The 27631-nt window shown below is 42.8% G+C and overlaps 1 protein-coding gene across 1 annotated transcript in view; it reads right to left on the reverse strand.

Moving 5' to 3' along the window:
• PSTPIP2 (proline-serine-threonine phosphatase interacting protein 2) overlaps positions 1-27631 on the reverse strand; it is a 74592-nt gene that overhangs the window by 12829 nt on the left and 34132 nt on the right. The window contains exons 2-6 of the mRNA XM_031441984.2: positions 22805-22905; positions 15222-15299; positions 10773-10807; positions 8991-9097; positions 5216-5278 (exon numbers count right to left, since the gene is read on the reverse strand). Of these exons, the coding sequence (XP_031297844.2) occupies positions 5216-5278; positions 8991-9097; positions 10773-10807; positions 15222-15299; positions 22805-22905 (384 nt within the window). The remainder of the gene's footprint in view (positions 1-5215; positions 5279-8990; positions 9098-10772; positions 10808-15221; positions 15300-22804; positions 22906-27631) is intronic.

The following is a 27631-nucleotide window of genomic DNA, read 5'->3' on the forward strand; positions in this document are numbered from 1 at the left end:
AGCAGACTGGACCCTGAAGAGCAGCCGCCCCACCTCCAAGCCCAGCAAAGGACAGGGCTGCGATCAGTGCAAGACTGTGGGCCCTCAGAGCAGATGCTGATTCTGCTCTAACTTTGGAAGGTCTCTCCAGCCCTTTTCCAAATTACGTATTTAGTGGCAACCTGATCAAGGAAGTAAGAACTCCTACTTGGCAAAAACAAAGTACGTGAGCTTTAAAAATTGACTGAAACAAAAGATGGAATTTCAAATGGGCAAAATCAAATACTTATGTAACTACGAGATGTCACCCAATATTTATGTAACATTCATAACCCTCTGAACTTAGATGCAATCAGTTGGTCCTAATGATTGTAACTATGCGTCGACATTCTAACGCATCTCGTCATAGCACGTGGACAGCGGGAAGGGCATCAGTCCCATCATTTCTGTAGCTTAAGGAGAGTCACGTTCCTTCTTGATTTAAAGAATTCTGTTTTGGCTAATTTAAAAGTAAGCCATGTCTCCCTTGCGCTACCATTACCGCTGGCAGTCTGGAAACAGATCACAAACGACAGTTTAGTGAATCAAATAATTTTCTATTTCAACTATTTTTTCTTTCCTTTTTTTTTTTGTTAACACTTTTTTTTTTCATTTCCACTTAATTTTTTAAGCTTTTTGGGGGGGGTAATTAACTTTATTTATTTAATTTTTTTAAACAGAGGTACTAGGAATTGAACCTAGGATCTTGTACATACTAAACATGAACTCTACCACTAAGCTATACCGCCCCCCCCCAAGTTTCAACTATTGAAGCAGAGATTTGTTCAAACAAAGCAAAGCTGTGAATCAGCTGGCTAATCAATAAAAAAGGTAGCTCCCCAAAAAATGCTTGACTAGGAAGGAAGACACCTTTGCAGAGATGGTTCATCCTCATCAAATATCTCATGTGCTTCCCTGTATTTCTTGGCATCCCCTGCAATTCAGTTGGGGTTAAACTTTCAATAAACAACCCTATAATTCTCTATGCTACACACACACAGAAATAAAAGCTCATAATTTTTCATAATTACACGCACATAAGATATTCATGCAACAGTTCCTTTCTTATGCAACAATGTATTATAGACATTTCTCTGTATCACGCAGGAAGCCTGTAGCTGAACACTTTTAATGGTTATAAATACACACCCATATGTGTGTGTGTGTGTGTGTGTATATGTATGTGTGTGTGTATATATATATATATATCTCTCATGATTTTCTTAACCAAGTGCCTCTACTGGTGGACATTTATCTCATTTCCCTTTTTTTAATAACATAAAAATACTCTGACTTCTGTTTTGGGTGGTGTGATTCTAGAGGTCACATTCCTAGTGCAATTGTTTGGTAAAACAGTATGTACATGTCAGACTTCCCTTCAAAATGGCTGTACCGATTCGTACTCCAAAAAACACGCATGCGAGGGTATGTGGCTTCATGCTGTCATCAACACCAACACTGACATTGTTTCTAACCTTTTCTGATACCAGAGGTGAGAATGTTGGCATCTTCCTTGTTTATTTGTATTTATTTCATTACTACTAAGGTGTTATACCATTTCTACTTCATTCTCCTACTTTTCCTTTTGAGCATTCTTCATTTTAATTGATTTTTTAAGAGCTCAGTCTATACTAGGAACAAAAACTGGTTATCAATTATATAAGTTACAAATATTTCTCCCCATTTGTCACCTGTCTTGAAATCTTGAGATCTATTTTTTTTCTTTTGCTCCAAAGAAGTCTTAAATTTTAATGTTATCAGTGATCAATTTTTCTCTTTCCTGCATTATTTTAAACATGACATATAAAGCATTTTTTCCACTGTTGCTACATAATCATATTTTCAAAGGTTATACAATTTATGTAACCTCCATTTTTCGGCCACTAAATCATTTATCGTTTTCGTTATAAGTAGTAAACAAAGTTGTGCATTTTATTTTTCGTATTTTGGATGATTTCCTAAAGATAGAGTCTTAGAATCTTCGCATAACTGGGTATAATCACATTTATGGCTCTGAAAGCATATCACCAAATATTTTTTAAAGGTTATATGGGCTTCAGGGAAGATCGAGCTGATGCATTCTTCCCTGTTCCTCCTCACAAGTACAACTAACCCCCCTGGGCATTCTACATAAAACAAACGCAAGATTTTGAAAGGTGGAGAGAAGGCAGACTGGCTAATGTCCTTGGTCTCAGAGAGCGACCCAGAAGCTAGTTCCCTGGGTTTTCTTTTGGCCTCATATATCACAGACTGAGTGCCAAAGCAGCAGACAAGAAATGCCCGTGGGCAAAAACAAACAAAAAGGGTCCAAATGAAAAACTACCCCCTCTAGCCAAAAGAGCAGAAAGGGGGCAGCCTAGGAGGACAGAAACCTCTACGTTCTACTGCAGACAAACACCACATAAAGAAACTTTGCCCCCCTGCCCACCACACATCCAGCAAAGGTCAAGTCGAGCGTCTAGACCTCCACTCTTACCAAGATATAGCGAGGTGCCCAACTCCTCTGCTGAGGTGGCGTCAGAGAAGGACAATTAGGGGACTGGGACTTTCATTCCCACCAGGAGGGAGCAAAGCCCCAGAGCCAGTGAAGACCATGTGGGGAGCCTGGACTTCCACCCCACCACCTGGCAGTAATGAGGTAGACCCCCCCTCTCTGCTGCAGTGGTATCAGAGGTGGTCTAACTTTAACCACCTCCATCCAGTAGTAACAAGGCCACACCAACCCTCAGGTGTCCATGGAAGCCAAGGGGGGAACATGGACTTTTACCCTCACACAGCAGTAATGTGGTGATACCTTATTCACCTGCTAGAGTGGTGTCAGAGTAAGCCAGCTAAAACAGGAGTTTTAGATAAAATCCAGAATCTTGCAACATAATACCTAAAATGGCCAAAATCAATTGACTATCTCTCATCATACCAAGAACCAGAAGGATCTCAAACTGCATGAAGAAAGACCAGCAAGAGATGTCAACATCAAGATGACAGAGCTATTAGAATTATCTGACAAAGATTTTAAAGCAGCCATTATAAAAATATTTAACAAGCAATTGCAAACACACATGAAACAGATGAAAAAATAGTCCTAGCAAAGAAGTAGAAAAATATCAGCAAAGAAATAGAAGGTATAAACAAGAACCAAACGGAAATTTTAGAACTGAAAAGTACACTAACAGAAGTAACTGAATGGATGGACTTAAGAATGGAAGAGACAGAGGAAAGAATTGGAGAACTAGAAGACAGCACAATGGAAACTACCTAATCTGAAAACCAGAGAGCAAATAGGCTGGGGGAAAAGGAGCAGAGCCTCAAGAACCTTTGCCACCATAACAAAAGATCACATCCTTGGAATCCTAGGAGAGGAGGGAGGGCTGAAAAAATACCTGAAGAAATAATGGCTGAAAACTTTCCAAATTTGGCAAATGGTATAAAACTACAGAGTCCAGAAGTCAATCAAATCCCAAACAAGATAAACCCAAAGAAATCCATGACAAGACACAGAGGTGAACTTCTGAGAACTAAAAAAAGAAAATATCTTAAAACAGAAATGACACTTTACTTATAAGAGAAAAATCAACTTGAATTACTCCAGCTTTCTCATCAGAAACTATGGAGGCTACAAGGAAGTGGCACATTCTTCAAGTACTGAGAGAAAACAACTGCCACCACACAATCCTATATCCAGTGAAAATATCCTTTAAGAATTAAGGAGAAATCACTACATTCTCAGATGAAGGGAAATGAAGAGTAGTTATCACTGGCAGACCGACCCTGCCGAACGGTAAAAGAAGTTCTCTAAGCAAAAGAAAATTATAAAAGAAGAAACCTTGGTAAATCAGAAGAAAAAAATAAAACAAAACACACCAGTGGGGAGGGTATAACTCAAGTGGTAGAGCGTGTGCTTAGCATGCTTGTGGTCCTGGGTTCAATGCCCAGTACCTCCCCTAAAAATAAATAAATAAACCTAATTACTACCCCCCTCCAACAACAACAACAAAAAATATATTTCTTAATTTCTAAAAAAAAAAAAAAAAAGGTACACACACACACAGAAAACAAAACACACCAAGTGAAAAATAGGTAAATGCAATAGTCTTCCTTTCTCCTCTTGAGTTTTCTAACTTATTTTTGACAGTTGAAGCAAAAATCTTAACACTGTTATGGCTCTAAATGTAAGCAGGAGAGATAGCTAGAAAAATTATATTTCAATAAGGCTTTCTCTCCCCCTAGAGTGCTCAAAACATAAAAGGTCTGGGAATAATCATGTATCAACCAACAATATTTCTGCATTATGTTGACATCATTCCCTGCTTATCAATCGCCTTTCCGGTGATCTGCATCAAAGAAAGAAACAGTGCAGAATAGACTGTGGATGCCATCAACACTGGTGGCATTTTCTTTTTGGACGAGGTTACTGGGTATGATGCCATAGTCACAGAATATCATGACGATACTTCTGTACAAAGATGGAGCCACAGAATTTCCAGTAAGAGTTCATTGTTAACAGATCCATGCAACTTGCCTTAGTTCTGTCTTGTTAAGAATTTTTAAAATAAATTACAGGGCAGTGGGGGTGGGGAGGGTGGGGAGGATATAGCTCAGTGGTAGAGTGCACGCTTAGCATTCATGAGGTCCTGGGCTCAATCCCCAGTACCTCTCATTAAAAGGTAAATAAATAAATAAACCTAAGTACGTCCCGCTCACTGAATGAATGAATGAGTGAGTGAATGAATGAATGAATGAATGAATAAATAAATAAATAAATAAATAAATAAATAAATAAGTAAATAAATAAATAAATGGTGGCTGTTACAATTTGCAGAAGTCTCAAAACAGGAAGAGATCACAATAAAAATAGGTAAGAAGCAAAGATTCCAAACAGTCTTACAGGGAAGACGCTCAGATCCAACAAGACAAATGGCACCACACAGTATATGTGGTTTTGCGCCTTGGCCAGAGCTATTTAAGCTGACTTGCTGTACCTTCCCTGGTTGCCAGAAACACAGCATCATTGTGTTTCTCCTACCTAATGTCACCCTCAGTCTTTCCAAGAGTCAAACCACTAATGGCTGCTTTCTCTGCAACACTGCACTAATAACGTTACTGAAATTATTATTTTGGGGAATATGTTGATACACAGCACAGGGTTTCAGAAAATGTCACTATTATTTTTTACAAAAGGCAATAAAGTGTGACTCACATCCATGGTCTTCTTGAATTGTAAGCTCTTTTGTTTATGGACGGCGTCCATTACGAGCTCCGTCTGTGAAGAGAGCACAGGCACCGTGAATAATCAAAACCACTGTTAACACCAGCTTATCTTGAGGGCAAAGTGTTCCGCGTGGATTATCTCAGCCGCTCGCAGCCCAGAAGGTGGATGTGCTATTTACTGTTACTCCCATTTCACAAACAAGGAGACTGCAGCACAGAAAGGCTGAGCAATTTGCCCAAGGTCTTATGCCTTAGAACCTGGGTGGCCACCATTAAGAACCACTGATCACCTTAAAGTGGCCTCATCTGGAGGAAGTCTGGAATCAAGGAATTTAGGATTCAAAAAGAGACTTTAAAACTTTTGTTAAGCACCATTTATATGTTAAAGGGGGTCTTTACTCTGTAAGCCCAAGTCGGCACAGTTAAGTTAGGGACTCAGAAACATTTTTTGTGGCATCCATCAGTGACACACCCTTCACCAGCCCAAGGAGCCCAGGCAGAATGAAGGGAAGAAATGCTTGTGGGACAGTTAAAAGCAGCTGTTTCCCTACTCTCTGCCCTATCTGATCCAGGAAACGTAAGCTACTCTGTCGAGGCCACTTGGGAGCAATTTCTTTGCTGTGGTTGTGATGTTAATGCTTATATTAGTCAAAATAACAGAGCTAATAAGACAAATGTACCTCTCAGACATCACAGTAGCTCCCATTTATCAAGCATTATTATGCACTAAGCAACTTTCATGCATCCCAACAACGGTGAGTACTCACCCCCATTTTCTTGACAATAAACTGAGATGGATCAATTTGCCCAAGGTAACACTCTCAGTAAGCAGTAGAGTTGGGATTTGGGCACAGCCTGACTCCCGTGCCCTTGTTCCTAATCATTACCCTAAACAACCATTATCCTTATGAGAGCTTTATAAAGCCAAACGGGTGTATAAAAGACCAAGAGATGCAACAATTCACAATGAGCTATGGCATTGCTCTTGAACAAAATGACATAATGCAAAACAATATTGAAAACGATATTCAAATGTTTCTCTTTCTTCTGGAAAATTAAGTTTTTGTCTGTTATCATAGCACACATACATGGATGGAAATTTTATTATGTTTTATTATCCATAACACAAACTAGGGGGTCAAAACAGTCATCTCTGCTATAAAGTGGAAAAAAGCAAGGGTCGGGGTGGGGAGGAAGGAGAGATGTAGAAATGACCCAAATGACCCTGCAGTGAATTACTGATATAGCCACTGAGTGATCTGTCTGTCTGCCTGTCTACCCACATTCAGATTGTACTCTGAAAACTGAAAGTGAAGACTACTGTAACCAAGGAGTTTCCCATCTTTGGAGATCGCTCTGCCACAGGCGGAACATTCTGCAGGGATCGTCCCAATCTCAGAGACAAGCATGATGTGGGCGCCAGAGGAGAGAGTGACTGACCTCGTGCTGTCTTGGCCAGGCTTAGCACGCTCTGGGCTGGGGCAGGAACCTCGGCAGCTAAAACATCGAGACTCCTGAGAGTGTTTCTGAAGATCCCTCTCTGCCTGCCAACCTCCAGGGGTGAGAGCCTCCTCTCCCTCCACCCTCACCTACTCTGCCTTTCACTCTGCTGGCGTTAGCTTCCTCCAGGAGGCCTCCCCAGGCCCACAGATTGGGTTCAGTGCCCCCCCTGCATGTTCAGTGGGTACGTTCACGCCCCTACCTTCTAGGGCTCATCACACTTTGTCGTGATTACTGTCACGGCCGTGCTCCACGCTCAGTGGGGCAGGGGTGACCCTGTCCATGCTGTCCACCACCATCAGAAACATGACTTGAAAAAGCGAGTACACCATAAACTTCTACCAGCCATGCCATCCGCACCTCCCTGCCCCAGTTTGCCGAAAGAAACCAACTGATGGATTTGATTAATTTCCAAGAAGTGAAAGACCCACATGTACAGGGTTTGACCAGTGAAAATGACAAGTTAGCACCAACACATTTTCTCCCAAAGTTTGATTCTTTTTTTTAAGTATCTAAATACAGAAGTGGCACAACCCAGAGTTCATTGTGACACAAGGAATTATTACAAATTTATTAACAAACTTTGGACTTCAAGCCCAGGGGGGTATTTTCCTGCTGTCAAGGGCACAGAGAATGTAGGGAGCTTGGATGACAGCGGCAGAATGAGCCCGGGCTCCTCGATTGCTTAAGACAATTCGGAGCACGCTCTTCCAGATACAAGAACTCGGTCTTTGCAACGTGTTCGGAGGGGAAGTTTCAGAAGCCTTGCAAAATAAACAAAACTCTCCCTGAAATCACTAGGGCAACCCCAGGCCACTTGAAAATGTGAGGAAATGACCCTCTTCTCCTCTTAGTGGAAATCATGTGTGCACTCTGGTTGTCTCAGGCATTTTGCTTCTGAAAAAAATTGTAAATCCTCTGAAGAGGTGGGGAGGGCTGGTCAAGGGAGCCAGAAAGAGTCTGACCATCCAATGGATGCATGTGCTATATGTATTATTTCTGCTCTGAAAAATACTTTGGGCCAGATGCACCCCTCAAACCTGATACATGAAGCTTGAGGCTTTGTGAAAACACCTGACACAGTGTTCCTTAAATGTTACTTTCTGCCCTTCCTTCCTAGACAAGGCCCAGCTGTCTGAGTAGCTCATGAAATGACAGTTGATACGAGGCAGTCAGGCTCTTGAGATGCTGCCACCCACTCCAAATGCCACGTGGCCACCAAGGAGGCTGGAATTAGATCCTGAATTAGAACCACACACAGAGTTGCTGAGATTGGGGTATGAGTAGAACCAGCTGTTTATTAGATACACACACTGCGGACAATGACTTCCAGACAGTAAAGGGCCTGGAGGAGGAAAGGTCTCCAAAGAGTCCATGCAGAGCTCTCTGGGGAAACCTGGGTGAGAGAATGTTTGGATGCCAGACAGGGAAGAGCTTATCCCCCAAGTGAACGTCATTCAAAACATGGAGACCAGACATAAAAAAGAATTTCTGTAAGGGCCCTACCTGGCTGCCAAGCCAACCTGAATGTTCAAGTCTTTTAAGAACAAAACAGGAGGGATTCAGAACAGTGCCTGTCTAGCCTAAGAACATTTTAATATAAATCTAGACTTCTTTTCTTGATCCTTATAACTTCCCAGATGTTTGTCAGTTTTATTAACTCTCGCTCACTTCCAACTCTTTCCATGTAGTTGGCCAGTGTAAATTCCATCAACAAAAAAGAGCCTGTGTACATGTGTTTTGAAGCCAAAAAGGACTTGAATTTCCCAGGGCCTCAGTTTCCCTGTTCATAAAATAGGGTGCTTGGACAACATTATGGTCTCCAAGGAGAATGTGAGTCCCCTCCACTCATTACCCTCCCCTCACTGCCTTGTCCAGGAGGAGCGGTGTGGTCTGGGAGACACCAGCTTGTCTGTGCTAGACCCTAATGAAGACAGAGGCTTTCCAGTCATAGTCTGAAGAGGGGCAGCAGATCTAAAGAGAGGAAGGCGGCTGGATCCCTGGCTCCTGCAACAATTAAAAAAAAAAAACAAAAAAAACTGGCCTGGTGTGTGAACAGGCACAGAGGTAACACGGTCTAGACTGAGTAGCACATGGTTCCCAGGTAAATAATCTTGTAGGTTCCCAGGTAAATAATCTTGTAAGTTCATGGAAGAGCACAGTTGCTTGAAGGTGGGAGTCGAGCCAAAGAGTTTAATGAACAAACAAGTCTGGAGTTTTCTGCTGGAAGAAAGGCAACGTCTTAACACACATGCAAACCCAACCTTTTTCCGTTGTGACTTTTGCTTTTCCCTGAATTCTTCCATCTTCCTGGCCTCTTCTCTTAGAGTCTGTGCAAGCTGAATGTGACTTTGGGCCACATTGTCAACTTCTGCAGGAAGAATATAAAAATAAGTAATTAAACAAACAAGATCTACCCATGTCTGAATTCAAACATACAAAGCTATACAAAAATTTTAAATATATACAAAACACTTGGGCAAGTGGTTAAATTATCTCACTTGGTCACCAACATTTATTGAGTCCTTCCATGAGTTCAGCATTGCCCTGGCCACCAAGACCAAGCTGGCAAACCTTTAGCTTAGCTTCCTACCACTAACTGCTAGTAACCTAGTGTATGTCCAGGGCCAGGGAGAAACTCACGGAGCTCGGATGCTGGGACGCATTACTAACCCCACTACAATTTCAAATTCAATCCTGTTTCTCATTAGACGACTTTAAGGTTCTTTCCACGTCTAACATCTCATGAGCCTGTAAGAAATTTATCTCCAGAGAGAGAGATTATTGGTGTTTTCCCCTTATTTTCTAAGATCTTTGCAGTGAATGTGGCATACATTTCTATCAAAGAAACTGAAAATTTTTACGTTTCTTGTTCTAAGAAGAAAAAGTTGAAGATGGCATTAAAGCTAGAAAGACCGACAGAAAAACTTTTAAACATCTGTGTGTCAAAATAGCCTTGAACAAGGTTAGAGGATACATGACAAACTGGAAAAAATATTTGCAATTTATATAACAAAGCGTAAATAGCTATATTAAAAGAGCTTTCACAAATGTGTGTGTGTGTGTGTGTGTGTGTGTATTACAGTATAAAAAACTGGTTAAAGAACATGAAGTTTTTTAAAAGATTGGCTAAATGGCCAGTAAACACTTGAAAAATGTATTCAGCCTTGAAACTACTGGGGAAAAAAAAGACAAAACTTTAAAACTGAGAAGTGTATCGCTTTTTACCTTTCAGTTTGGCAAATTTTTTAAGGTGTAAAAATTCTTGGTATTGGCAAGCATGAGGAAAAACAATGCCATTGGTGGGGAAAAAAATCAGTATAACCTTTCTGGAGGAAATGTGGCATTTTTTAGAATAAAAAACTTTAAAGGTAAGAGTGAGGCAGATCTATGCAAATATTAACTAGTGTATATAAAAGAGATAAACAAGTTCTTCTGTACAGCACAGAGAACTTATAATGAAAAAGAATGTGAAAACAAATACAAGTATGTATATGTATGATTGAAACATTATGCTGTACACCAGAAATTGACACAACATTGTAAACTGACTATACTTAAATTAAACAAAAGAATAAAAATAAATTAATTAATTTTTTTAAAAAAAAGAGTGGGGCAGATCTACATGAACTGAAATGGAAACACAGACATAAGTAATTATAGAAACATTTTAAGTACAAACTGGGCCATGTTAAAGTCCTTAGCTTAGAAGCACCCAGAACAGAAAGCCTTAAAGGCAGTTTCTGAGGAACAGGCCTGGGGATACTAGAATCAGACAGGACCCCTTGAAGACCAAAGTGCCAGGGCCTCACCCTGGGTTTCAAGTGTGAGAACCACTGCCCTAAATAAATCAAATACACATCGTGACGTGTTAGGTGTGACGGCTCTCCAGCTCATTTCAACTCTGCAGAGCTATTTCTCACCTGAGTGGTTGCTCTAATTTTTTTTCACCCAGTACAAGATTGCTGGTCAAATTAAAAACCACCTTTGATGACAGACATAGAACTTGCCAAGGACAACAAATGCTTTTTTAAAGAATCACTCACGCTGCTTGAAGACTTCAAGGGCGCGCCTCAGGGTGCTGAAAAAAACAAGCATGTGTTACAGCTTCAGTTCTGGAAATTGGCTTTGCAACCTTATTATGATGCCATTGCATGCTTCTCTCTGCTCACATCTTAACTGACAGCCTATGGTCTGATCTTTGCCTGTGAGCTTGAGAGACAGCCAAAGATCAAGACTTCTTCAATCCAGTTTCCCCTTTTTTTACTCTCTCCATCCCAGCTACAAGCATCAAAAATGCTTCACTGTCCACTTGGGTGAAGCAAGATGCCAAAATTCTTTATGCTTCGATTCCCCCAGTGATAACATAGGACTTAAGGTCCCTTTCTCATAAGAATACCAGTCATCCTTCAAAGTATGGTAGTTAGAAATATGGATACAGCCAATAAAGGAACAATTCAAACTCTGGCTCCTGATCACCCCCTTTTTCATCCATTCATCAATTACATACACTACGAGCGCATAAACTATGGGCCAGGCATTGCGTGAGATCTTGGTGACTCGATGGTACAAGGCAGACATCACCCCAGAACTGAGGGTCTTAATGCAGGAGACAAAACAATACATACATCTTACAGTTTCTGGGGTGAAAACCATGACTCATTCTTCATACTTTCTCCAATCTCCCTCTGTCATAACCCATGGCTCCTCCCCATTTATAGCTCCCCCTTGCCCATGGTTTTAGTTTTCCCTCACCCTACACTTCCTTAATTAGGCCTCCTTCTGAGGTCGCGTGGTTCTGGGGACTTTCTTGCTCATTGCCACCTTCAGGGAAGCAGATCTCACCAGGCTCACTCCAGCCAAGTAGGCGCACTCAAGCAGGAGTGGGACTTTGTGAATTCGTGGTCTCCTAGCCCCCAGCCACAACAGCATAGGACCATGGGTCATATTCTATATGTACACATGTATGTGGCAAATTCTGCTATTTTGCAAACTAAAAACCCTTGTATCTTCCAGCTGGCCCCTTCTTTTAGCGACACCTCATTTCTCCCACTCGATTTATTCATTCCCAAACAAAGGGTTCTTATTTCTCCCTGACTTTTCTCATGTATACATTCCCAATGATTACAAACACCTCAAGCAGAGAAACATAAATGCACATTCTCCATACACTTTACCCAGCTTGTGATACAATTTTTCAAGGAACGCAATGCGCTAAGGAAAGTGTCCATATCAAACAAATGCACGTAGTCCAGAAGGGTGGATAAGCACCACTGGAGAGCGGACTTAGGACCAGAATTAGCGAGGGAGAAAGATGCCTACGGATACAACAGGAAGGCTTCCCCGACAGTGAGCTGTGCAGTTGGAAAGTGACTTATAGATAGTCTGTTCGGGGTCTAAAATTTTTCTCCCAGCCTAAGTGACTGCCTAAAAGGCCACTAAAGGATCAGCCCCAAGCTCCCTTTAGTCTGCCATCAGCTTTGTTGTTCCACGACGCCACCTTCATTTCCCACGTTCAGAACCGGGTTACACCCCGAGGGTAGAGTCTGAACCTCAGGGATGGTGTTCCAGCAACATCCATGTCCTCTTCTCCACGGTGTTTTCCTTAATGGTGGGAGAAGGAAGTGTCCTACCACCCTTTTGGTAAGCATGTTGCCCTAAATTCTAACCAGGCCCATCTGAAGCCAAAGTCTCTCAATGTGATGAACGAGGTAAAAAATCCTGCTTCATCTGTGGATGAGCAAAGTTGTGCCCCTCTTTTAGGGTACCTTCCTAAAGGCCACCCTGGAGATGACAAAACAGAAGTACCCAAACGGCCTGTCACTTCAACCCTGGAAACACAGTCCCCGGGTCTCCTAAGCTGTTGCATCTTCCTCTTGAGGCAGACTCTTCGAAGGAAAACCAACAAGTTTTGCCACAGAACAGAAAAGTATGGTGCTAGTCTCTTTCTACATTCACTAAGTCAGAAGTACAAGAATATAAGAAATATTGGGGGTAGGGTGTAGCTCAGTGGTAGAGCGCATGCTTGGAATGCACAAGGTCCTGGGTTCAATCCCGGTACCTCTGTTAAAAATAAATAAGTAAATAAAATAAACCAAATTATCTCCCCTACCAAAAAAAATTTTTTTAATTTTTAATTTAAAAAAAAGAATATAAGAAATATCATTTGGGGTCAGACTCATTCTACTAAATACCTTTTCCAAGATCCACCATGTGGGAGAATATGGCTATTTTCCACTGCATTACCTTAAAATTTTTTGGATGTCTTCCCAAATGGCTTATGCTTTCTTTATAAATAAACAAGGTTTTGGATCAATTGACCCACAATATGCCTTGAAATTATCTAAACCCTCCTTGAATGACAGTGGAATTTACCTAAGTCTGCACAGTTTTGAACATGGAAACGTTTCACATATTCAAAACACGAACCTAAATCAAGCAGGGAAAGAAAACAATCTTTAAAATTTAAAACAAATAAATGTAACTATGTATGAAACTGTTTACATAGACACACAGAGGAAATAAGTGTTTTAAGTGACCTTAGTACACAAGTATCCTTAGCAGGATGTCAGGTCAAGAGGAACCACAAAGGAATGTTAAGTTTCATTTGGAAGTTTTACTGTCAGGAGCAGTAGTAATATTATTTTGAAACATTCTCGTATATATTGTACAAAGCAAATAATTATGCTAATATTGTCAGAAATCAATATTTTTCAGTGCAAGAGTAAATGAATACAAAAATTAGAGAAGTTAAGTGAACTTCAAAGTTAAATGAGAATTGGAAATGTCAATATGAATTCATGCTTTTAAATCAGTCCCCTGAAAGGACCTAGAAACTGTGACAACTCTGTGACAGTGATCAACTCTAGAACTCAAGAGTTTCATCTCTAAATATGGTTAATCACTAAAGGGAACCAGGTATACTTGGAGAAATAGCCGACTCCAGGTTTAAATTCACAAAAAAATTATATTAAGAAAATATGGCAATGATGAGTCATTGTTAAATCTGGGTCATGGGTATATACCCATTCATTACGTGTCTTTTTACTTTTCTTTCTTTCTTTTTTTTAACATTTTTTATTGATTTATAATCATTTTACTTTTCAGTGTTTTTAAAAATTCCATTTAAAACGTCAGAAATGAAATATAATGTAATCATTAAACAAATTCTCCTTGTACTAATGCCTAGGTTTTTTTAACACCTTTATTGTGGAATGATGCCTGTACAGTGAACTCCACATATTTCAGATGTGCACTTTGATGAATTTTGATAGATGTGCACAGCCATGAAACCACCACCACAGTCAAGACAGCTAACATTTCCATCAGTCTGAAGGTTAACAAGTGTTTTAGGCTTCTGTAACTACTCATATCTTAAATATCTCCCATGTTTTCCTCCTTCAATAATCCAGTGCTTTGCTTTGCAGACTAGGATGAATGTGTGTGTGTGTGTGTGTGTGTGTGTTGAAAGCAAGAGAAGGAGCAGGGCAATGTCTTGTCTGCTGCCCGTGCTGTCTCCGAGGGGACACAGTCCTCGGGGAAGTCCTGCTGCCATCCACAGGACAGCCAAAGCAGTGTGCAGGTCTGCATGTGGTGTGATTACATCTGCAGAGACTCGCAAAGGTCTGCCTACACCGTTTCCTCCGTCTCCCTCAATAAGCTCTGGGGAGAAGGAATCTAGAAGTTTCCATGTCAGTAGGACTGGCTACATAATTTGTGAGACCTACTGCAAAATGGAAATACGGGACCCCTTGTTTATAAATTATTAAGAATTTCAAATAGTGACAGCAAAGAGCATTAAACCAATTGTGAAGGCTATCTAAGCGTGAGATCCCATAGGACTGCCCATGAAGCCACACACAGATACGAAGGAGTGAGCTCCTAGAGTAGGCACCATGTCTGGCCACCTCTGTGTCCTCAGCGTAGTCAGTGAATGATAGGAGAGTAAATGATTGTGGTTTAGAAATACCACATTGGTGGTGAGAACTATAAAATGGTGCAAAGACAGTCTCTCGTAGTTATTACAAACTACGTGTGTGTGTATAATAAAGCAAGACTACCCTCTATTCAATTTCTGGTATGGGGGGGAGGGTACAGCTCAGTGATAGAGCGTGTGCTTAGCATGCATGAGGTCCCGGGTTCAGTCCCCAGCACCTCCTCTAAAAATAAATACATAAGCCTAATTACCTCCCCCTCCAAATAAATAAATACAATTTTTTTTAAATTTCTGGTATAAAATGATATATAATTCTACCTACAACTATACGTAGGAAAGGTCTTCAAGGAAAATTTAGAGAAAATGAATGGTGGGTTGGGGCTTCATAGTTTGTTTTAGCTTCCTATTTTTCTATATATTTTTCACAACTGAAAATAAGAAAAATTTTTTTTTTTTTACCCAGCACAGTCCACCTACTAGCCAGCTCTGTCTGCTGAAATGATGGGCCCTCTAAGCAGTACTAGCCAACCTGGAAGCCAGAACAAAACGTGGCACCTACTTGGTCTCAGACTGTCCACAGGGCTTCTTCCGAGAGAGGCTGAGCAGGTCTTTGCCATATTTCTCTTCAACTGATGCCCTAAGGGGAGCAGAAGAGAGGGTTATGTTCCTTCTCAGGGCTGACTCTTGGTTAAGACACATGGTACCTCCCTTAAAGGCAAAACTGTGCAAAACAGAAGCTCAGATATGACAACATTCTCTAAACGCAAACTCTCTCTAAGTAACAGGGAAGAACTGTAAAAGGCCAGTGGCCTTCACCTCTAAGGTTATGTGGGTTCACCTTGTTGCTGCGACTGTGGGCAACCCCCTCTGTCTGCTCTAAGACCATGCGAGTGAACTCTCCCTCATGCCCTTCTGATCTCATACAGCCTTCCCTCACTGCCACACTTTCAGCAAGAATCCTGGTTTCCTCTGGCCTCTACTCCTCTTGGATGCTATTTCTAAAGTTTTCCCCAACTCCTGATAATATAAAGTGAAGCCCACCGAACACTGACTCTAGTTATTAAAAAAGGATGCATTTTCACTCGCTAGAAGCTATTTATACCTTTCGGAATCTCTGTTCACTATTTCTACATAAAAATTATAATACTCTACAATAAACATTTAATATTTTACATGCAAAAAGACATTAAGGCCATTTTCATTTACATATATGTATATGTGTGTATATATATATATATACACACACACACACACATATATATATACACACACACACACACACGTGTGCATGTATTTTATCCTAGGAGAATTATATCCATTAAGATTTCCTGATAATCTTTTGTGGCTTCCAGGAAGAGAAGTTAATTCCTTTCTTCTAACATTAAGGCACCATGAATCTGAACTCACCCCAGGCAGCACCCGATCCCCGCGGAAAGACAGATAAGCGCAGTCAGCCCTCCCCATCCGTGGGGTCTGCATTTGCAGATCCAACCAACTATGGGGATGAAAAATACTTGGGAAAATTCCGAGAAAGTTCCAAATAGTTTGCCACGCCTGCACTATTCACACAGCATTCACTCTGTATTAGGTATGATAAGTGAACTAGAGGTGATGTGAAGTATACGGGAGGTTGTGTGTAGTTGATACACAAATACACGTCATTTTATGTAAGGGACTGAGCATCCATGGATTTGGCATTCTCAGGAGTCCAGGAACCAATCCCCTGCAGATGCTGAAGGATGACTATAATGAGCTCCAGCAGGCACGATGGTGGCCTCTTTGGAGAAAAGAAGGCATTTTGATGAAGGTAAAACTACAACCTTGTCCTCCTGAAATCAGGGGACCGACCATGTGATTGGGAGGGTGTTTCCCCAGCAAATGGGAATCAGTGGTGCCTGTAGCCAATGAAGGAATTGCTTAGACTTTGCAAAAACCACCCCTGAATAGGTAAGCCTTTGCCTGGATCACCCTCCTACCATCTATCCAAATTTTTCCCTCTCATCTGTTCATCAGTTTGTCATTTATTGAACATCCACTGTGTGTCAGGCATCATATTACTGAGAGCCCAGAGATGACTGAAATACGAGGCCTGCCCAGAGGAGCTTATGGGTGAGGGACAGGGGTTGGGGGCGGGGGCTGTAAACCAATACCTTCATTTACTACCATGTAACAAGGGCCAGGACGAAAAAGCACCAAATGTATAGGTGACAGAAGAGGGAATACTAGTCTAAGCACTCAGCTGGCTACAGTCTCTTCACAAGCCCTCCTTGAAAATTCCAGCTCACTTTTACTCAAATTCCCAGATCAGAAGTAATCCGTGTGCCATTTCCTCGTCACCGACCCACCGCAAATACTGTCAGATTTGACCTTTTCCATCAGGCCTGAAAGGGACCTCAGGCTGATTCCCAGCCCCGTGCTCCTGGCAGCCCCAAAGTCGGAGTGGGCGTGCAAATGAAATCCTTCTGCTATAAAAACCTGACACTTAAATATTTTGCTCCTTTTTAGCAGATATGGCAATCACAGCACCTCAACTGAAGTCTGAATTCCTTGAGAAGAACCGCATTGTTAGGTCCAGAGGGGCTCTTATAGGATATCTAATGCAAACCCTTCATTTTACAGAGAAGGAAACTGACACCGAGGAAGGTCTAGGCCCTTGATTAATATCACCACCGGCTACTGCGGACGCCTGGATCTGAAGAATCAGGCGCTCCTTCCATCCCTGTCTCCACTCCCCTTACAGGTCTCAGCTCCCAGCCCGCCCTACTGGGTGCATGTTATAGGTTGAGCTGTGTCCCCTGCCCACCCCACTCCCCCAGGTATGTTGAAGCCCTAACCCTCAGTATCTCAGAATATGATTTCACTTGGAAATGGGATCATTGTAGGTGTAACTAACTGAGGTTACACTGGGTTAGGATGGGCCCTTAATCCAATATGAAGATAATATGAAGACACAGGAGAAGAGTACCATGTGACAATAAAATAAGAAATAGGAGTTAGCAGCTGCAAGGACTGGCAGCAACACTAGAAGCTAAGAAAGAGACATGGGACAGATTCTCTCATAGAGCCTTCGCAAGACCATCATCCTGTGGCTTCTGGCCCCGAGAATCGTGAGAGAATAAATTTCTGTTGTGTTCAGCCACCCAGTCTGTGGCAACTTGTTACAGCAGCCCCAGGACACTCATACAGTACATCCTGGCTTGGCTGTAACTGGACCATAGGTTGCTAATGTCTAACGGGATCTGTCACTGCTGCCCTGGCAGTCGGTCATTCTTAAGCCCATCCTGAGAGACAGCTGTCGCACAGTGAGGACCCCAGAAGGCAAGCTGTAACCAGGATAGGTTGACCTCTCCCCAAAAAGGAACGATAGGGTGCAGAGGAGCTTGTGGGAAAAGCACAGAGCTCCAAAGCACTGGGTCTGGGGATCTCCCGGTCCATAGGCGTAGCTGCTAATTCCAGGCATAAAGAGGTTCCATAGGCACTCTTCCCTCTTCCCTGCTCAGGATTATGTTACAACACACAATTAAGAGGCTTGATTTGGCCACTAAGTACCTGGCAAAACCTCCTTTCAGAGATTATAGCCAGTCTTCTTAGGAGACCACTAAATCAAGTAGAAGAACCATTAGACATAGAGGTATAAAAGTCCTGGTTCAACTACTTACTGCCTCCATAATCTTGGGCAAGTAATTTAAACCCCCTGCTGAACCTCAGTTTTCTCATCTGTAAAATGGAGCTAATGCTATATTCCCTTCTTACCATCTAGGCTTAATATAACAATATTAGTAAACAGCACCATTTAGCCACTACTTACTGGGTACCAGGTACTGTGCTGAACACACTGAGATGGTTACAGCAGAGTCCAGGGGCCAGCGTTCCTAGGTTTGAAACCAGCTGTATCCCTTATTACCTGTCTGATTCTAGGCAAGTTACAGAATCTCTCTGAATCTCAGCTTCTTCAACTGTAAAATAAGGATGATAAAATTTTCCATACAGGGTTATTATGGGAATTAAATGAGATGAAATATGCAAATTCCATGGTAGCCTATATCTAGTAAGCCTTCAATAAATGGCTATTAACATAATCTTATTTAGTCACCCTTAGCTACCCTCTGCAATGTGATTATCCTGATTTTATATTTCTCATCTCCTGCTCATATCAGGAGCTCAGTATGTAGTGTGTGGCCCCAGCTGGGGTTCTAAGGCCAGGAGAGTCCAGGGGCTTGGGCTACCAGTGACAAGACAGGTTCATTGTAATTGTTAACCAGCGGAAGATCTCAGTCTGGAGTGCTATGTAGAATGCTTCCTTAAAATAAAAAAAGAAGAAGAAGATGGGGAGCATATATCTTAACTGGTAGAGCGCCTGCTTAGCATGCATGAGGTCCTGGGTTCAATCCCCAGTACCCTCCTCTAAAAATAAATAAACCTAGTTACCTCCCCCCACCAAAATAAAATAATACAATAATCAATAAAACATAAAGCTCTTTTTAAAAAAGAAAAAAGAGAAACTTAAAAAAAAAAAAAGAAGAGAAGAAGTAAATTTGACCCGGACTTTGAAAGATTGGGAGAATTTACTTGGGTATCGAGGAGAAAGGAGGACATTCTGGGTGGGGAAATAATGGTGCAAAGGTGTAGAGGCAGAGACTTGCAAAGCATGCTCATTCATAAAGCTGTCTGGCTGGAAGAGAGAGAGTGGGTGTAATGAGTGAGAATGTACGGACCAGAAGGGAAAGGGAGGGTGAGACCACCTCCATGCTGGGAACAAGCTCATCCTCCCAGAAAGTCACCTGCCCTTCTGCCCACAGTTGGTGAGTCATTAATTAACACAGGGTCTGTTGCCATCCTTTGGAGCCACTGTGGATTCCCAATTTCTAGGTTCCCATGGTGAGTTACTTTTCCAACCTCACTGAAAGAGCTACATTTTCATGCAATGAAAATGGAAATAATAATATCTTGTGCAATTGATGTGCATCACAGGAGAATATTCCAAAGGCTTGTGCTGTACACCAGAAATTGACACAACATTGTAAACTGATTATACCTCAATAAAAAAAACAAATTCCAAAGGGATGTGTAAACCTCAGTGTTACTGTAGTAATGCTCCTGGCACAGCTCAGCAAATGCTCAGTGTGTACTTGTTACTGTGTAGCTCTTCAGGGGTGGGCTGTGGCTGCCCTTATCAGAATCATCAGTATGCCTTTCCAGCCGATGGAAGGTACACGAGGCAAATTTACAATTTACTGATGGATCGTTTGTTACTTGCTGCGTTACAGTAAGTCACCCAGGACTTACTGGGGACCGGTCAGCTGCAGAGCACACACTGAGACATGGCCCAGGGCAATACAGATGTAACGAAGGCAGCATTCTGCCTGCCCCAGAGCTGCATGTGGCACTACATCTAGATTGCTCTATGCATCCTCAAATGAAGAGTAGGAGGATTTACTGCGATCCACCTGGTGCAACCAAGGAAAAGGATACCTCCTGGTTTCCGTAAGGGAAATAAAATACAACAAGGAGAAACGCAGTCTTAGTTCCATCTGGAGAATGTGGGGGAGGAAGCTCCCCTGGGAAGTGCAGTATCTCCCCCTTCACCTTGCTGCCCCCGGGCAGGTTGAGCCGCCAGAAACTCCAGAGAGGTCCGTGGTGGGACTTCAGTGCTTTTAAGGGCGGGGTGCAGGTCTTAAAACTACCACACAGGGCATGTTTATCCGCATATAATAAAAATTGTAGAAATGTATGTGATTACACTCAGTGAACAAAAATAATAAATATAATAAATAATGCACAACAGGCTGCTGGTATCTTTGCCCCTGTGTCTGTGTGTGTTTTCCGTCCAGTCCATATGGACGCCGGATCTGCCAGGGTTTGAAACCGACGCAGCTCAGTAAAGCAGTGCTCCAGACCAGAGGAGGGCATTTTGGCAACATCAGACTCGGGCCCAGACTCGGCAGACTGAGTCCCAGGTCCCACAAGCAGCCCACACCTGCGACAGCAAGAAAAGCTGGACCCCCTAAACCTAAAGAGGACTGCACTTGCTCACGCAAGTTAGCCCTGAACGGGACACACGAGCTCAGTGGCTCAGCACGCACACTGCCAGGAAAGGAGGCCCAGGGCCAGGAAGGTCACTTGCTCAGGGCCCTCAGGTCCCCACCCCCGGGTGTACATATCTGACACTCTAGCCTGACGCCAGCAGATTCTTCCCAAAATCAGAGCATAGGACTGGTTTCTTTTGCTATGAAACTCCTGCAGAAAAAAACGACCATATACTAGAAACACAGTAAAAAAAATTTAATAATTTTAATTTGCATATAGTTTCTCTTCTTGCCCATGTACGTTTGCAAAACATTTTAAAAGTGAGATCTTAGCTTTTGAGATCTGTTTGGACTTGTATTTTTCAACCTGTGGGTCATGACCCATTTGTCAACCATAAATCAATTCAATGGGTTATGACCAGCCGTTTTTAATTAAGTAGAATTGAATAGAACAATAGGGTAGTAATGTCTCATGAAACTTTAGTTTTATGCACATGTATAAAGGGTGATAATATAAAATGTACTTCCTACTGAGGGTTACAGTCAAAGCAACATAGACACCACTGATTTTCACCACCATCCCACCATCCCCGTTGCGTCAGGGGACCCTTGGATGGTCCTATCTGGACAGCAGAAGCTTTAGCCAACACCTCCTTCATGCATGTACAGCAAGGCTCTTTCATTTCCAGGAAAAAAAAAGTATAAAAGCCCTAACTGGAAGAGAAACACATAAAGCAAGGGACGTTCTGCAGTCTCTATGTCCCACACAGTTGGGGAAACTCTCGGGTGCTTGCTACTTGGTTGGAGCTCTTTTGAAGAAAGGAGGAAGCCCACCTCCAGGGCCTGTCAAGAGACAGGGAAGTTGTAACTTGGTGTCACCACTGTCAACCAGCGTGGGTTAGAAGTGGGAGGCTGGTCCCTCAGTGGAGGAGGGGCGGTGACCAGCTCCATGCAGCCTGACAGTGGACAGACCCTTCTCTGTCCACCCCTCCTGAGACACACAGAGGGGCAGTGCTCGGCTCCCCTGGACTTTTGAAAGAGTTCAAGGGGAGGGGCCTCGCCATCTGAGCATGAGCAAGCAGTGCGAGTTTGATGTTCCCAAATGTTCTCTTGAGTAGAAAATAAAGCGATTTGATGGAACGCACTTCGATGTCTGTATCTCCAAGTTACGATTCTCACTCACTGCCTTACAAACAGCACCTGCTCATCAGTTTGGGTCCAGATCTTTGGCTCAGAATCCCCTAATGTACTCCTTTATCCAGAATCAGAGGGAAATGGCGTATTCCAGATGGATAAGACCTTCCACAAAACCAACTTACCCCATTAAGCATAGAATTTTTTTTAATCTTAAAGGAAGGGAAGGAAATAACAAGTTTATACTGTATGGCACAGGGAACTATATTCAATATCTTGTAGTAACATATGGTTAAAAGGAATATAAAAATAAATATATGTATGTTCCTATATGACTGAAGTATTGTGCTGTACACCAGAAATGGACACAATTGTAAACTGACTATACTTTGATAAAAATATATATACAAAAAATTAAATTAAATTAATAAAGGAAGGAAGGGTAGGGAAGGGAAAAGAAATCCTCTAAACCATGCCGATCCCCCCAGACCACTGCCCTCTGGAGGGCCATAACTGGCCCCTGCATCCTTCTCACTGCTCCCTCAACCCAGGGATCCGTGACCCAGGCCCTGCCCCCTTGTCACCACCCAGCCAGCCTGCTGTCCTCCCATAGATATCAGGACATTTCTCTGCCCACCAAAGCCCCCCAACTATGGAGTCGAGGGACCCTTCAAGGACCTCCTCCTCCCTTTCGGCCAGTCCTCTGCCATCTCCCCTCTCCCGTGAGGTCCTTCAGGATTATCCGTGTCACATAACTTAGTATTTTATTATATTTTGTTTGCTGTTTCATTCATAAATCTTCTCTCTCAAACGGGTTCCTAAGAGCTTTAGAACAAAGATATCATTTGCTTCCTGGGTATCATTTCATATCGTATAGCAGAGGGTCTTGGGAACTATTAAAAAAACAAACAAAACCAGCCAGTGGTCCCTGTCCGTGTGGGAGCGGTCTGCGCGCTCCGTCTCCGGAGAGAAACACACGCACCTTTCTTTTAAAAAGTCTTCAAACTCTTTGCAGTTCTTGCGGCCGTTGTTCAGATGCTGGATGATGCTGTCGTAGCCAACGGTGCTGAGGATGTCTGGGCTCTGGGGAGAAAAACAACCCTGTGTCAGCCTGGGGACCGCAGTGTCAGCAGCCCCGAGGCCCAGAGCGCGGACGGGGTGGGACACGGGGAAGCCGGCCGTGGGGAGTTTCTGAGACACTTTACCTCCCAGACACATGTGACCAAGAAGGACAAAAGAGAAGTTGGGAGTGCATGTAGCCATGGAAAAGTTCTTTAAATTATGCAACGAAAGGGCCACAAAACAGGAAGGAAGTGACAGAGGATTGAGAGGCACATGGATGAAGGAGATGGCCGGGCTCAGGGCCCCTCCCAGGGTCCCCACCATGCCCTGATCAGGGCAGACAGGGAGCCAGAACCCAACCCCGGCCCTCACAGGGTGACCCTTCATCCCACCAAGGGGAAACTCTCTCACACCAAACCGGGGTACATGGTGTTCCCTGTGACCAGAGCTTGACCCTGTCATCTCTTCCCACAGCCAAGAAGCCTGGTCTGAGGGTCAAGGGCATCGCTGAGCCAGGCCCCAAGAGTAGGGAGAGGGGCCGGCTTCCCACCGTAACAGAAAGGGGAGCTCAGCAGCCAGTGGGCTCCGCATTGTCTGGCTCCAACTTTTTAACTTTAAATGAGCCATTTATTCCTAGTTTATTATACCATGTGCTCTGAGGTTGGAGGAAGCTGCCTCAGTCTCCCAAAGCAGCAGTCCTCGATGCAGTATATTTTAAAAATCAAAGTCCCCTTAGCTCCCCAAACCAACAAGCCAGGCGTTCTAAAGACAGCCCCTAAAGTGCCCCCATGTCGCTGATTCCCCGGTTTCCCCCAAGTGCATGTAATAGGTGGTCTGATCCAAACTCCAGTCCCTTAGGGAGGTTGGTTAGGTTGCCTCTGGGTGTGTCCTGGGGACCTTCGAAGTCACCACCTCCAGTCCAGCCCTCAGTTTGCTGAGGGAGGTGCGACTCTGCGACTGGGTGGGGTAGGGACCTCCTGAAGACAACTCTCTACCCAGCCCTGGACACTGGCCAAGCAGAATTGCTCTCTTCCATTTGCTGCCACTTGTCACGGCCTGGCTGAGCAGACAGGGGTCCCAGAGCGACCCAGCGGGACTGACGCTGATTTCAACCTGGATCCAGAAACTTAACTGACCATAACTCACACAGCATTTAAAAAAACAGATTATTATAAGTATAAGAAACTTTACACATGAGTATATAAATAAATCTAAGTTAGAAATGTGTTTAATTCTACAGGTTGTGGCTGTTGTCTGAGCCTAGTTTTAGGCCTTGGGAAGGAAGCCCAAGGAAGTAGCCTGCACCAAAGCCCCATTTCTCCACCCACCTGCACACACACTTCCGTCTTAGCCGTGCAAGCCTCGGACTGCCCCTGAAATGCAGTGCTCAGTGGCAACTCTAAGACGACGCTTACATTATCCCCTCCTGAATCCAAATGCAGCCCCTCACCCTGCACAGTTTCTGGCAGCCTTCCCGAGCAGCCCTAATGCTCCCTCCTCTGGGCTTTCAGAATGCCCAGCTCTGAGCTTGCTCTTTGGTGTCCCCCAGGAGAGTGGCCTGCTGTCCCAACACTCCTGCAAGGGCCCGCAGCTTCTTCCAAGTCTTGAACCACTCCTGCACACACACACACACACACACACACACACACACACACACACACACACACACCAAAAATCTAGCTTAATATTATGCACACCAAAGGTCCACAGTATAATTCTGGGGGATGAAAATGTGAGTTGTGTTCCCAGCCAGATACATCAGAACAATGAACACAAAGACTCCAAAGGGAGTGAGGGGATGAATGGGCTCAAAGGGTCAATGTCCTTGCTGATTTGCAGACAGAAATGCTTTGGTCTTCCTAGAGAAGTACACTTGACTTCAAAAAGGGGGTTTTCTTTTTCTTAATCAAGGGTGTGGACTCTTTGAGCTGGGCAGGGAGGGTGGCGCCAGACTAGGATTTCCTGGAAACAAACCTAATCACCAGGCCTCTTGGCCACCAGCCTTAAAAAACCAGAACTGCTGCTTCAGAGGAGTGACTGACTCCAGAGGCAACCAAGAAAGGAGGTCTCCAAGAGAAAACAAAGAATGCCCACGGCCAAGTTCAAAGTGGTGGGGGATTTGGCCCGGACCCTCCTTCCTATGCTACTCAGAGAGCACTGGGGAGAAGCTCTGACTGGCAGGAGTCAGAATAGGAGGGCCAAGCAGGAAAGAAAACTGTATGAGGACCAGGATGGTACCACAGACTTGCCATCAGAAAAGGGTGTGCCAAACCCATAGCCCCATATCCTGCTTCCCAGTAGCCCTGATTCTCTCCCCTGGCTTTTCCCATGCTGGTCTCTCCCCTGTACACCAAGTGGGCAGTGTACATTTCTACCCCAGGACCTTTGCATGTGATTTCCCCATGATGGGAAGGGCATCTCCTCCTCTTCACTGAAATCCCACCTATGCTTCAGGGCCAATTCAAATCCCACATCCTCTCTGAAGTCCTCCTCAAATAATTTGTCCCACAGTCTCCTTTCCCTCTTTTGAATACCTGGAGTGTTGGATGCTGACCCCCCCCCCCATTTGGCTCTTAGTATCTCTTAGTATATTATTTTGCATCATTAATTAATATCTTCCAAAAATTAACTTTGTAAAGCACATCTGGATTACACCCAATCTTTATCACCCACAATAGCTTCCACGTTAATGGTGTTGAAGAAATGCCTGCTAACTGTATATCAACTACTGAAATATGACATACTGAAATATGACAGCTCTTACAATCAGAGAGCCCATTGTTCACTTAGGGAGTCATTAAAAGGCATGTACACAAAACAAACATGTATGCATAAGGAAAATTAGAGACTAAAATAGAATATAAGACTATATAGAGAAAAGATATAATAAATGAGGTGGAAAAGAAAAAGTAGGCTAGGATCATCAGGAAAGAGAAGAAATAAGATTTAAATTGAGTCTTTTTTAAATGTCTGGGATTCAACAAGAAACTGGAAGATGTTTTAAACCAACAGATAGTGGAGGAAACAACACATCAGAATTTATGAGATGCAGCAAATAGTGCTTGTAGGGACACTTGTGGCTCCAAATGCTAATATTAGAAAAGAAAAAAAAGGCTTTAAAATTAATGATCTAAGCTCTCACTTTGTGGAGCTACAGAAAGAAGAAATTTAAACCTGCAGTAAGGAGAAGGAAGGAAATAAAAATTAATGGAATGCAATGAAATAGAGGTGGACAAACAATAGAGAAAACTAATGAAACCAAAACTTAGTCCCTTGAAAAGTTAAATAAAATCAGTAAACCCATAGCTGTGTTGATCAAAAAACAAGAGACTGAAAGAAAAAACACAAATTATCTATGTCCTCAATCTGACAAAGCACATCTACAAAAGCCTACAGTTAACAGCTTAATGGGGAAAGACTGAGCACTTTCCTCCTAATGAGGAGGAAATCAGGCAAGAAAAAAATTAAGAGTGTACGAGCCGAGGGGGAGGGGATAGCTCAGTGGTGGAGCACATGCCTAGCGTGCACAAGGTCCTGGGTTCAACCCCCAGTATCTCCACTAATAAAATAAATAATTAAACCTAATTACCTCCCCCTACAAAAAAAGATTAAAAAAAAAAAAAAAGAGTATATGTGCCAGAATGGAAATAGTAAAACTGCCTTTGTTTGCAGGCAACATGACTGTGAACATAGAAAATCTTAAGGAATTTACCCCCCAAATTACTAGAACTAATGAATTTAACAAGGTTTCAAGGCACAAGGTCAGTGCACAGAAATCAATTATATTTCCATACATCAAAAAAGTTAAACATCATTTACATGACATAAAAGATACAAAATACTAGGAATAAATGCTTAAAAGGTTATACAAGCTTCCTTCACTAAAAATTACAATGCATTACTGGTAGAAATGAAAATAAAAGTAGCTATATACCATGTTTGTGGACTGAAAGAGTAAATGTTGTTAAAACATCAATTTTCTCCACATTCATCTAGAGAATCAACATAATACCATCAAAATCCTGGAAGTTTTTTCTGTAGAAATCTGCAAATTAGCCTAAAACTTATGTGGAATTAAAGGACCTAGAACAGGCAAAAAAAAAAAAATTTTTTTTAAGAAAAACAGAGTTGGAGATTTCTTACCACCTGACTTCACAACTTTCTGGGAAGTTACAGTAATCAAAACAGTACAGCACTGATCTGAGGGCCAGATGAGGGGATCAATGGAGCAGGACAGAAGCTAGGAAGAGACACACATGCCTCTGCTCACACTGCACACACTGCTCACACTGCACACACTGCTCACATTGCTAACACTACACACACTGTACACTGCACACACTGCTCAAAATGCACACACTGCACACACTGCTTAAAGTACAAACACTGCTCACACTGTTCACTCTACACACAGTGCTTACACTGCTCACTCTGCTCACATGCTCACACTGCTTACACTTATCACTACAAACACTGCACACACTGCTCACATGCTCACACTGCTAGTACTGCTCACATTGTTCACACTGCACACACAGCACACTGCTAACACTGCACACACAGCTCAGACTGCTAACACTGCTCACACTATACACACTGCTTACCTTGCTCACACTGCACCCTCTGCTCATACTGCACACACTGCACACAATGCTCACACTGCTAACACTATTCACACTGCACACACTGCTCACACTGTTGACACTGCTCACTACACATACTGCACACATTGCCCATACTGCTCACA

Source organism: Camelus dromedarius, chromosome 28 (assembly GCF_036321535.1).
Source record: "Camelus dromedarius isolate mCamDro1 chromosome 28, mCamDro1.pat, whole genome shotgun sequence".
Lineage (NCBI taxonomy): Eukaryota > Metazoa > Chordata > Mammalia > Artiodactyla > Camelidae > Camelus > Camelus dromedarius.